The sequence below is a fragment of the Haliaeetus leucocephalus genome, unplaced genomic scaffold (genome assembly GCF_000737465.1).
Source record: "Haliaeetus leucocephalus isolate CR32 unplaced genomic scaffold, Haliaeetus_leucocephalus-4.0 Scaffold192, whole genome shotgun sequence".
NCBI classification, from domain to species: Eukaryota; Metazoa; Chordata; class Aves; order Accipitriformes; family Accipitridae; genus Haliaeetus; species Haliaeetus leucocephalus.
The window spans coordinates 591985-604595 of NW_010972628.1; the positions used below are offsets into that span (position 1 = coordinate 591985).

General features: G+C 44.1%; 1 protein-coding gene across 1 annotated transcript; it reads left to right on the plus strand.

Annotated features, from left to right (window-relative positions):
- The first annotated feature begins 343 nt into the window (after positions 1–343).
- Positions 344–8206, plus strand: CCIN (calicin). The gene is given in 10 exon segments (XM_010565472.1): positions 344–417; positions 2786–2881; positions 2925–3015; positions 3114–3164; positions 3166–3606; positions 3609–3785; positions 3919–3972; positions 3974–4074; positions 5330–5465; positions 8003–8206. Coding segments are annotated over 10 exon segments (1425 nt in total).
- Positions 8207–12611: the final 4405 nt, after the last annotated feature.

A 12611-nucleotide genomic window follows, 5' to 3' on the forward strand; every position in this document is an offset into this window, starting at 1 on the left:
GAAGCTGGATAAAGTATTTGGAGGGGGTGGCTGGGACAGTGTGAGCAAGACAACTGTGACTGACAAACAGTGACTAAGGGTTAGAGAGATGGGAAGGGATTCAGAAGGGAAAAGATATAAGGAGAAACTAGGGAATAAAGAGAATAAAGAGTGGCACTGGATGATACTGGGTCAATGGACTGGGGAGAACTGGGTGAAGCCCAAGAGCTGAGGAGCTGAAGAAGCTGGACTGAAAGGCGTGGGACAGGGGAACTTGAAGGAGACTGGTTTCATAAAAGATGCTGCTGGGAACAGCAGCTGAGGGGGCTGAGCCATGAAACTCAAAGAGCTTTTTCCTGGTGCGATGAGTAACATGAGACAAATGGGACTAGGAATAAGGAGTCTGCATGAGAAAATACAGGAGAGAGACACTGAAGGGTACAGAACAGATGGTGTTAAATCTTTTTCCTAAAAAGTCACAGGTGAGGGGCTGTGATCCATTAGAACACATTCAAAATTGGTAAAGTTCTTGAATTTAACCAGAGGCCTGCCATCAGCGTATTTTCTCCCTTCTTCAGCACAACTGTCTCCTCTCCTTCAGTTATTTCCTGTACCAAAGGAGCAGAGATCTGTATGTTCCAACCCTGTGCTTATCACTGGGACACACTGCTTTTTGATTTGACAATGCACATGATTAGGGCTATGACACAAAGCACATATTTAGGGCTATAAAAACCTCAGAAGGTAAGGGCTGCTACTTTTAAGATTGTTTTTCAGTCATCTGTTTTGCCTCTTCTAGCATACTTATAGAACAGTCAGCAAAATATCTCCTCCAAAAGGAATCTTGCCCCAGGCTCTACCAAGTGTGGTGGAGGTCACTGTCCTAAAGTCTGTACATTCTGTGTTTAGAAGATAGCAGCCTGACAGTGATCAAAGCTTTAGGGAAGAGAAAAGCTGGTCCCTAAATTGAGTAAGTTCTGATTCACCATGTATTTGCTGCCGAGTTGCTGGGCAATGCTGAGCAAATCACTAAAACAAGCTTTTCACATCTAACTGCCCATTTGTATTCTATATCTTATGGCTGGCTTATTCAAGGCATTGTGATTTAGTTTACAGAAGTGTTGAATTCTTGCAGCTACAAATCAGTAGGAGAAGTGTGCTGAACCAATGTGATATATATAAAATACCTGGTCTTTGGCATCTCTAAATTGGCACTGGGAGTAAAGAGACACTGTCCACTCTAATCTTACTGTACCTCAGTTCTACTCTGTAGGGGCAGAGGAGGGAGGACTGTACAGTCTGTAAATTGAGGGCAGGGAGGGGGGGAGTAATTCTCTCTCACCTTGCTGAGAGGTGTGTAAAAGTAAATTATTACTTTAAAAAGCTTCTGCACTCATAAAAGGCACAAGGGAGATCCATAGGACAGAAGTTAATAAATCTGTTGTCAGAGCAGCAGTTGAAAAGTATGTGGTGCAGAAAGCCTGGGCTGACACACAAAACAATGAATACTTAGTGTCAGCATCCATGGGCCCAATAGTCCCATGTCAGCTTAGCTGGGGGCTGTCAGTCCTGCCGCAGTGCTGCTGTAGGAGTGCCAGTCTACACCTCAGCCTCCTGGCCTGCCTGGCTGACATTGCAGCTTGACCTCAGACCTGCCTTATCACTGTAATCTGTGGGCTGAGGTCATAGCCAAAGCCATTCCCAGTTGGTTTGTAGACTTCAGTCACAATTTCTCATCAATTTGCATTCACTTCCATTGTGAGACGCACATCTTGGATTTGGATCCAGTTGCTTTTCTCCAACAGATCAGAGGGCACAGTGAACAACAGCTTCAGGTCCTGATACACAGTTCATGCTTCCAGCACCTTGGAAAGAAATCCTTGTCCACTGTTGCTCTTGGAGGTGAAGGTCAATTGGCCTGCTCTTTATAAGACAGATGGTGTTAAATATCTCTATGGAATGAGCATGGAGGGGAGAGACTGAGATCATACCACCTACCTCAGAAAAGAAACTGGCATTCTTGAGCCAGCTGAAATGCATATGATGGCTGGTAAAGATGAGATAGTCTGAGCAGCTTAAACTAGCCATATTTCTGTCCACTGCTTAAAGATACTTGTCAGTGTTGCAAGGCAGTACAAAATAGCATTCTAGCAGATGTCGCCCTAGTCCTATATGACCTTTCAAAATCCTAATATTTCCTGGGAAAAGTAACATGCTTGGGTAGATAACTTGGCAAACAGAAGAAAGGATGTATTTCCTGCTAGCAATTACCTAACAAATTTACTTCCTTGGGAGGCCAGCATGCACAGTCCCTGCCAACGCTGCGCCATATCCTGTTTTTGTCAGTGTTCAACATGTGCTCCCTACTGTGGGCAGTGCTGATTTTCTCTGACACTACATACAGCTCTAGTTGTTTTACTCCAGACTGTTGAGAAAGGAGATTCATGAGAAAAGGGCCTAATTTTACTTTTCTTCTACCTCTTATTTGACCTGTTCTGTGTTGTCATGCTATAACTTTACAGATAGTCCTAGCTATTAGTTTTCCCCTCAACACTTCAATACATGTAAACCATGGTGTACTGTGTTCTAGCAGCTGCATTTTATGACACCATTCATCTCACCATAACAACCGGTGTCTGAAAGCTCATACTATCATCTCTGCCTTTGATTTGCAAGACTAAATGTAGGAAGATGAAGTTCACAGAAAAGGAACAAGAGATCAAAATAAAATGGAGGAACTGCTGAAAGTGGTAATGTAGTTCAAGTGTGACTCCATGAAAGCTCACAGCTCTGTTTTTTTTCTTAGTTCCCTTGTGGAGAAAAGTTGCCTGATCTACATGCTCATAGCCTACATGTGTGAGCTTAAAGAGGTGGTGAACAGTGCCTATGCAGGGACTTGTGGGTACTTCAGAACTCATGCTCAGCCCCTGTCAGGTATGTGGTAGGCTCCTCAAGGAGGACAACCTCCATGTGCAGAATGAGAACCAGACTTTTCTGGCCCTGATCTCATAAGTGAAATTCAGGAAAGACGAAAGATAAACATATTCCAATTAGATTTTTGCCTATATCCACTTACCTGGGGTCTCAGCCATGATATGCTGATGCTCAACAGTCATTCTGGCCCTCTCGCTCAGACAGAAATGATTTTGAGTGACAGGAAGCAGGAACGTGCTTGAAGACTTCTTTCTTTTCCAGAGAAAGGGGCCATTAACTAAAGAGTATGTAAGATTTGATGATGAGGGTTTTGCTTATACTTTTGAGCTTACATGTTTTGCTTACATGTGGCTGAAATTGACAGAGATGCCATGTAGTGCAGCTGCTCCTAGTGCAACATTAGCAGTTAGTGTCACTGGAGGAGTAACAGACCAGATCACTACCTCAAATACAGCTCAGAGACATGACGTAGAAAACAATTCCTGCATAGAGGTACTGCCTATAGGTTTGGTATTCCACATCATGGTGACCTGTGGAGGAGTAGTGTACACCCCTGGAGATTTTGCTGATGTGAGGAAATATGTCTCTAACACTTGCAAGTACTGTGATGGGAGGTAGGATAACTGGACTCTGACTGGGAAAATAAGCATTCCCATGGATGCTACTGCCTTGATCACCAAAGGAAAAAAGTCAAGTTAGTTTATCTTGTGACAAGGCAACTGAATGGGTGCTTCCTATATGTTCAGATGGTAGATTACTTTGACACTCAGACAGGCAACGTGGTGCAATGCCTCACCTTCCATATTCAATTCAACCATAAACCTGTTGTTGTCTTTTCCACAGGAAAACATCCTGAGCTTGCAGAAAAAGTAGTGAGCAAATTAGTTGTGATATTACTAAATACCTGCACTTTAGATTTGTTGCATCCAGTGTGCTCAGTTGGAGACCACAAGGAGGTCCCTCCCGTATGGAGGCATTTTTTATGCAGATGAAAGATGACCTCAGGAATATTCTCTCAGTTCAAATACCTTCTGACTACACCAGAAAGGAGGGAAATGGGAAAATTCTGGCAGATCCTTCAGAAGTTCTTGACTATTCAGTTTCCCATACAGTCAAACTACCCTTCAAAGTTCTTCTAAAAATTGCAATTAATTTGGAAAGGTAAAAAGAGAAATCCCTGTCAATAAAGAATGACTTTTCACTTGCACCAAAGCCTTCTTCACTTGACTTCCTTACTTTGCAACAGTTTATATACTGGGCATGATGTCCCATGGTATGGAATACCCCTTTGGCCAGTTGGGGTTAGCTGTCCTGGCTGTGTCCCCTCCCAGCTTCTTGTGCCTTTCCAGCCTTCTTGCTGGCTGGGCATGAGAAGCTGAAAAATCCTTGACTTAGTGTAAACTCTACTTAGCAACAACTGAAAACATCAACATTCTTCTCATCCTGAACCCAAAACACAGCACTATACCAGCTACTAGAAAGGAAATTGTCTCTATCCCAGCTGAAACCAGGACAGTTGTGATTTCTACTCAGCATGTATTTCAATAATCCCTTTATTTCAAGTGGCTGTCATTCATTTTAGGGTGAATTAAACCAATTTAAAACCTTCATACTTTGAAAAACAGTTTACAACAGAAATAGGCTCGGAATTAAAGAGTTATATGTAGTAGCTTTCTCTCATGAGTTGTTTCTGTGCAGGCAGATTCTTCTCAGGCATTTGTGACTTGTGTTGCGTTTGGGCAAGGTGAGATAGTCATTCTGCATCTCATGCTTTTGTGTCTACAAATCATACCAAGAAAATGTCACTGCTTTACTGTTTCTAAGGAAGACAACAGGAATTTAGTCAATGGAATAAGTATTTGATTCTTTGCTAATATTTTAATTAGATTTACTACATAAGGAGTTACAGAAGTTTCACCATCAGTGATACTGAAGGACTCAGAGTGCCTTGTGAAGAAGGAGCCTTGGGAATCCAATCTGTAGAAGAAAGATACAATAAAGATTGTCCAGAAAACTTAATGGAAAACAATTTAGTGAATGAATTTTTTTATATGCTATTGAAGGGAAATTTTTCACTGAATACTTCTTACAGTGTTGAGGAAATTTACAATTTCTGTTGTAAATTAAATAGGTCCCTTCAGTTATGTCAGAAAAGATGAGAGTGAGGTCGTAGAACAGAAAGTTACGGGCTTACTATCTGCACAGTTGCAATCAGTTTGATCAGACATGCTAGGAAGTTATCCTCTGTGGAAAACTATTTTTTCTCTCAGGTCAGTTCTGTCAGGCAGGCTGACAAGTCTTCCTGTGGATGGAAGAACTTGACATGCAAGGCATTCTCAAAGGACAAGAAACTATGAAGTCAAACATACGTATCACTGCTTTACGGAATCAGGACTTCTGTGTTATCTTTCACTAGTGAAGAATTCAAAAGGTTTTTCTGTGAACTTGAACTTTTTCTTGAAGATATGAAGAACAATTACTCTCTTCCAGTCTCAAGGAACTCTCCCAATTGCCATGACCCTTCAAAGATGATTGAGTGGCCTCAAAATGACGTCAGTCATCTTCCTTGCTAACAGGGCTGCCAGAGAAGAATAGGTTAAACAAATTTAATAGGTGAGGGATAAGGGGCTTCTTACAGGCTTCAGCTGTTCTACATGGTAAGACTTTTTTTCCTCCTGGTAATGAGCCTTGAACTTTGTTATGGTTTAAGCCCAGTCAGTAACAAAGCACCATGAAGCCACTCGCTCACTCCTCCTCCCCAGCCCTGGTGGGATGAGGAGGAGAAAATATAAAGAAAAGCTTGTGGGTCGAGACAAGGACAGGGAGGGATCACTCACCACTTATGTTTATGGGCAAAAAACAGACTGAACTTGGGGAAAAATTAAATTTGTTACCACTCAAATCAAAACAAGGATAACAAGAAGTAAACACAAATGTTAAAACACCTTCCCCCACCCCTCCCTCCTTCCCAGGCTCAACTCCACTCCCAGTTTTCTCTACCTCCTCCCCCCAGTGGCACAGGGGAGCCGTGAATGGGGTTGGGGTCAGTTCATCACACATTGTCTCTGCTACTCCTTCCTCCTCAGGGGAAGGACTCCTCACTCTTCCCCTGCTCCAGCGTGGGGTCCCTCCCACGGGAGACAGTCCTCCATGAACTTCTCCAACATTGGTGCTTTCCACAGGCTGCAGTTCTTCACGAACTGCTCCAGTGTTCCAGGGTTCTTTCTGTGGGCTGCAGTCCTTCAGGCACAGACTGCTCCAGCGTGGGCTTTCCCATGGAGTCACAGCCACCTTTGGGAGCAGCCACCTGCTCCAGTGTGGGCTCTTCCATGGGCTGCAGGGGGACAGCCTGCTGTCTCACCATGAGCTGTAGGGGCATCCCCTCCTTCGGCACACCTCCTCCCTCTCCTTCTTCACTGACCTTGCTGTCTGCAGAGGGGTTTCTCTCACATCCCACTCCCCTCTCTGCTGCAAGTTCCCCTTCTTAAATATGTTCTCCCAGAGGCACTATGACCATTGCTGATGGGCTCGACCTTGGCCAGAGGCGGGTCCAACTTGGAGCCAGCAAAGCTTCTGGCAGCTTCTCACAGAAGCCACCTGTGCAGCCCCTTCCCTGCTACCAAAACCCTGCCACACAAAGCCAAAACAAACCTGAAAACGGCAATCAGTCAGCTGACTTGCAAATGTGTTCCAGAAAATAAGTAATTTTTTCTTCTGTCCTACATATTGCTTCTTCTTCCTGATAATTAATGGGGTTTGTACCAAGAGCAAAAATAGACCCTTTAAGCACATTCTCTCTTGTTATTTATTTCATATAGCTCTCTAATAACAGCACAAAAATGTTGACCTTCACCATCTTTATGGAAATGGAACATGCTATAGGAGTAGCTTTTCTCTGTGCATTCCTCTGATTTTGCCTCTTCCTTTCAGAAAAGCAGATGCTGTCAAGAAAACAAATAGTAATGGCATCAGAAAGCCAGTCCTAGTTTTCCTTGTGCTTCTAAGGAAATATGACCCGTGGGGAGCCACATGCTATTGTTTCACTATCAGAAAGACACCTATTGCTATACTGAATTTGTATGTACCTAAATCAGACACTTCACCTCGCATTACAAATAAATTTGGAGCACCTTATTAGGTCTGCTGTAAGCAAATGATTGTACCCTTCAGGAATCCTAGGGCTCTGCAACCAAAAAAAAGTCTGGAGCAAGGAAGACTTACTCTGGGTGGAGGAAGACCAGTTAGAGAGCACTTAAACAAATGACATACATAAGTCCCTGGGCTGCACCCATGAGTGCTGAGAAAGCTGACTGATGTCATTGGGAGGCCACTCTTGATAATCTTTGAAAGGCCATGGCAATTGGGAGTGTTCTTCAAGACTAGAAGAGAGCAAGTGTCACACCTATCTTCCAGGAAGGCAAAAAAGAAGAATCAAGGGAACAACAGGCCAACCAGCTTCATGCGCATCCCTGGGAAGGCGATGAAGCAACTAATCCTGGACATGAATCTCAGGAAGGACAAGAAAGTGATCAGGAGTAGTCAGAGTGGATTTACAAAGGGGAAGTCACGCTTAACCAACCTGATAACCTTCCACAGTGAGCTGGCTAGCTTATTGGATGAATGGAGAGGATGTTGTTTACCTTGGCTTTAGTAGGGCTTTTAACACTGTCTTCCACAACATCCTAATAGACAAGCTGACGAAGTATGGGTTAAATAAATGGACAAATAAATGGACACTGAGGTGAATTGAAAACTGGCTGAACAACCAGGCCCAGAGGTTATGATAAGTGGCACAAAGTCAAGTTGGAAGCAAGTCACTAGTGGTATACCTCAGGGACTGATACTGGGGCCAATACTGTTTAACTTCATTAATGACCTGGATGATGGGGCAGGTGCTGCTTCAGCAAGTTCACAGATGATACAAAACCAGGAGGAGTGGCTGTTACACCAGGGGGTTGTGCTGCCACTCAGAGAGGCCTTGGTAAGCTGGAGAATTGGGCAAAGAGGAATCTCATGAAGTTCAACAATGGGAAATGCAGTCTTACACTGGGGTGACAATAATTCCATTATGGTAAGAATAACTCTTCAGTACATGCTGGGGACTGAGAAGCTGGAGAGTAGCTCTGCAAAGAAGGACCTTGGGGTCCTTGGGAGCAAGAAGCTGACCATCCACCAGCAATATGCCCTCACAATGAAGAAGGCCAACAGCATCCTGGGCTGCATTAGGAAGACCATAGCCAGCATGTCAAGGAAAGTGATCCTTCCTCTGTACTCAGCACATCTGGAGTGCTGAATCCAGTTTTGGGCCCACAGAACAAGAAAGACATGGACATACTGGAGCAAGTCCAGGGCAGGACCACAAAGATGATTAAGGGACTTAAGCAAGTTTCATATGAGGAGAGGCAGAGAGCTGGGACTATTTAGCTTGGAGAAGTGATGGCTCAGGGGAATCTTATCAGTGTATATAAATACCTGATGGGAGAAAATGGAGAAGAGGGCAATAGTGTCCAGTGACAGGAGAGCAGCCAATGGACACAAATTAAAATTAGAAAAAATATATATAAAAAAAGGACATTCAGTCTGAACACAAGAAAACCTTTTTTACTGTGAGGGTGGTCAAACACTGGAACAGTTTGTCCAGAGACATTGTACAGTCTTCATCTGTGGAGAATACTTAAAACCAGACGGTGACAGTCCTGGGAAGCCTGCTATTGCTGACCCTGCTTGAGCAAGCAGGTTGGACTAATCAGCCTAAGCAATTCTGTGACTTACCCGCCACTTCTTTTGATAAAAAATCAACCCTTAATGTCTAATTCCTTATAAAAAATCCTACATTGCATTCTATTCTCTGGGTTCTTTAGCCTAACTCAATCCATTAAAAATAGGGTTTCACAATCTCACGTTCCCAAGACTTTATCTTTATGGTATTGCTGCTTCTGTCATTCATATTATTTCAAGTATCTTGTCCCCATATTTGCAAACCTGCCTCTTCATACCACTCCTCCCTGATCTCTTGTAATATTATTTCCTACTGTTCTGCTCTGACAGTCTGTCCCTCTGCTTTGTTCATCTTTGTGCAGCTCTCTGCTTCCCTTAGGCATGGGACAATGTCTATCCTCTGCTTATTCAGATTCTACTTGAGTACCAGCACTGCTGTGATGGTTAGAGATAAAGCCATTAACAGTGACAAGAAGTAGTAGCACTGCACCACATGTCTATTAGCTGTAAGTACATTTCTTACTTTACCTGCTACTTCTGGGTGTCCTTTGGAAAGCAGATGCACCTCTTACATTGGGACGTTTGTGTTTAAAATAGCAGACACTATCAGCAGTGTCTCCTCTTTACTCCATCCAGTTGAATTCTCATGGCAACTAATCAGCATGGTAGACTGAAAGCAGTGTTGGCTTGCTGTGGTACTGGAGGCCTTGCAGCAGAAGACACGTTTGTCAATATGCATATGAAGTAAGGGTGAGACCCTTCAAGCCCTCTCACCTAGGTGGTGAGTCAGTGCTACCCAAGGAGTCTCTGTCATGAAACAACTGCCTTCCTTCTCGAGGTGAGAACTACATATATTTAAAGGCTAGCCTCTCTTGGGTGTTCTAGCAATAAACTTATGTCTGCAGTTTGATTGTCTGAATGTGTGAATTGCTCTCTGCTCTTCCAAGGTAAACAGAGTGGGCAGCTGGCTTATTCAAGCTGTTAATGTCAATATGAGTTATAGTCCCTGGCTTCGCTTTAATTCCAGCCCTGTCAAAAGAAGGTGAACAGCTGCAGCATGCGTCTGTGGTGCAGATGGACTTAAATTGAAGGACAGTGAAGTGTAGGCATGTTTTCTTTGTGGGCTTTAGTCTTCATAAACCTATTTAGTAGAACTGTTAATTGTAGCTGTAACTGCCCAAGTCAGTGTATGTGCAGTGATGTCTACAAATGTGCTCTGAGGGAGCATCCAGATTGATGTTAAGTGATGTGCAGGGTAGCTGCTGTGAAGCAGACAGAAGCTGTTAGCTTTACGTGCCTCTCAAACCAGTTCTTTCTAGCTCCTGTAACTTGCAGAGGAGTAGCAATTAAACAAAGTAGCTACAACCTTTCAGATATAGGAGTCTAGTTATAAAAGATGAGGTTCTCATAACTGAAAAGCTAGTTTTTGTTAACTTCTGTCTATAGCTTGAAAGTCCCTAGCCATCAGCAGCTCGGGGGAACCTCTGAATTGATTTCAGTGGACCTGGACCAGACCCTAGTCATTATGTGCTATCGCCTTCTAATTGCTGTTAACTGTTGGCTTTTGTGCAATGAGGTTCTAGTCAGGGAGATTTCCTGAGATGTGGTTCATGTCCAGATGTCAGTTGTATAATGCCTTTCTCATCTGCATGCTTCCGGAGAGTTGGAAAGACTTGCATTTAAATTTTCTCTTCTGGAAACATCCGTTCTACTAAATATTTAATTTCTTAAATCAAAAACATTCTGAAGGAGTCAGTAAAAATCCCACTACTCTGTTGCAATGATTTCCCTCATGTTGGAAGTGCAGAACTGCAATCCCATATTTTTGTAAATGTTTGAAAACATCTTTTTAAACTATTTTTAAAACAGATCTCCGTACATTTAGAAATTGGAATTATATGTCATCCTCTTTCAAAGAATGGAGAGAAACAGAACTACCCTGAAAGTCTTCTCTAGTCTGATTGCCCTTTAGTCTTTCCATGAAGGTTTATTCATGTAATATTCCTGTAATAAACTCTTCTCCTCAATGTGACACATCAACAAGCCACTGTCTATGAATTATGAGGGCTATTACTCTTATGTTTTGTAGTGGCCTTTAAGGAGTGACATCTGCCTTTAGAAAAGGAGCACAGATGACTGTGGAGAGATGGAACACAGATGACAATTTTCTTGGGCCATTTGCAAGTTTGTAATTCTGCTTATATTTCATATGCCTTTGTCCCTATTCTGCAATTTTAAGACATGCATGTAACCAGATTTGCTTTTCATTTTAAATCACAATATTCTATTTGTGTTTGTGGCATTAAGTCATCAGAAATCCCCCACAGGGCTGAGGCAGTAGAAGAGCAAAAGAGGAAGTTACTAGGTTGTCTTCCAAAATTCACTATTCACAGTTAAAGGGAAGCAGTGAGATATTCCACTTTTGTTTACATGAAGGAAAGAAGAGCACTGAAAATGCACACAGGAGTTGTTAGAAGAAATTATGGGACAAAGCCATTGAGTTTCTGTGAGAGCATGGCATACACTTCATGATAATGTTTCATTTTTACAGTCTCCTCTTGTGAATTATGGGCCTGCTTACTGCTGTTATTCTTAATTCTTTAGTTTTCCTGTGGCTGCTGGAGTTTACCTAAAATAAATAACCTTGCTGTGTTTCTCCTAGAAGACAAAATTCAGAGAAGTCTAGCCTCCTGCTGTGCCAAATTCTGAGTTTTCACAGGAGAAACCAGGCACATGAGGTGAAGTCAGCTTTCTGTCACCTGTCATGAGTTTGCTTGCTCTTTTTTCCTTAGCAAATGATGTTAACAGTAGGGAAGAATGTGTAACTCACCATGTGTTTTATCTCGCACTATTAAATTCACATAGGGAACAACTGACTTGCAGAGTTACATTTTCCTCTGAATTTGGTCACCTTCTGAAAGAGGCTTGAAAGGATTATAAGGTAAGCCTGGGTGGCATACCTCTAACATACCATGAAACATACACACAGACTTATAGGCAACACGTAAGTGGAGTTTAACAAGTACCTCCTGCAGCAACTGCGCTAACTTAAGAGCTGCTAGCATAATTTTTTCTTTTCTGCATTTTTCCCTCCCCTTACTCTCCACTGTGCCAATAAGCGATTTGCAGCTCTGTATGATAAACCAGATGCAGAAACTGATTGAAGGAACTTTGTAAAAAAACCTGCGTGTATCAGAAGTCACTGCCCTTCAAATAAAGACTTTTGTCAGTATACGGTACTTGAAATTACAGTAATTTAAGCTTCCCATTACCAGAGAGAACCCCCCCAAAATCGCAACAGAAGACAGCTGAAGTTTTTACTGACTTATTCTGCAGGTTCAGATTTGCCTCCAAGAGGCCGATGGCGCAATGTTGGGCTGGCACTGGCCTTTACACCGGGTCAGTATCTCGTCTGCACTAGATTCAAGAGGCGCGCACGTCCTTTGGCAGGAAGCCAGCACGCCTTCACTTAACGGGGTGGCGACAGAAAGGCGACGGACAGTCAGTCCCTGCCGCAGGGCAAATGCTGCTCGCTGCCCGAGGCGGGAGCACGGGCCTGTCGGTACCGAACGGGCCCGCCGAGCCGACCGCTGCGTGCGCAAGAGGCGAGGGCCCAGGCCGGACCCCACGGCGTGGTCGCCCACTGGCGCCCGCTGCCACCCAACTCCTCCGCGCGCCAACGTCTGTGGGGAGGTGACAGGGGCTGGACTGCCGGCCCGCGGCCCCGCCCCGCCCCGCCGCCGGCGCCCCGCCTTCTCCAGCTCCCCACCGCGCTCTTGGCGCTGGTGGGCTGGAGGCCAAGGCATCACGCGGAGAGTCCCGTTAGTCCCGCCGCCGCTCGCTGAGTGGCTGTACGGCTGGGCGGTGCTCGACTCTCATTGGCACAGGCTGGGCGCCCTCCCCTTCCGCGCTGTTTTCTGGCGTAGGCGCAGGTGCGGAAGCTGCAGCTGCTCACGACCCGGGGCCGCCGCCGCCGCCGC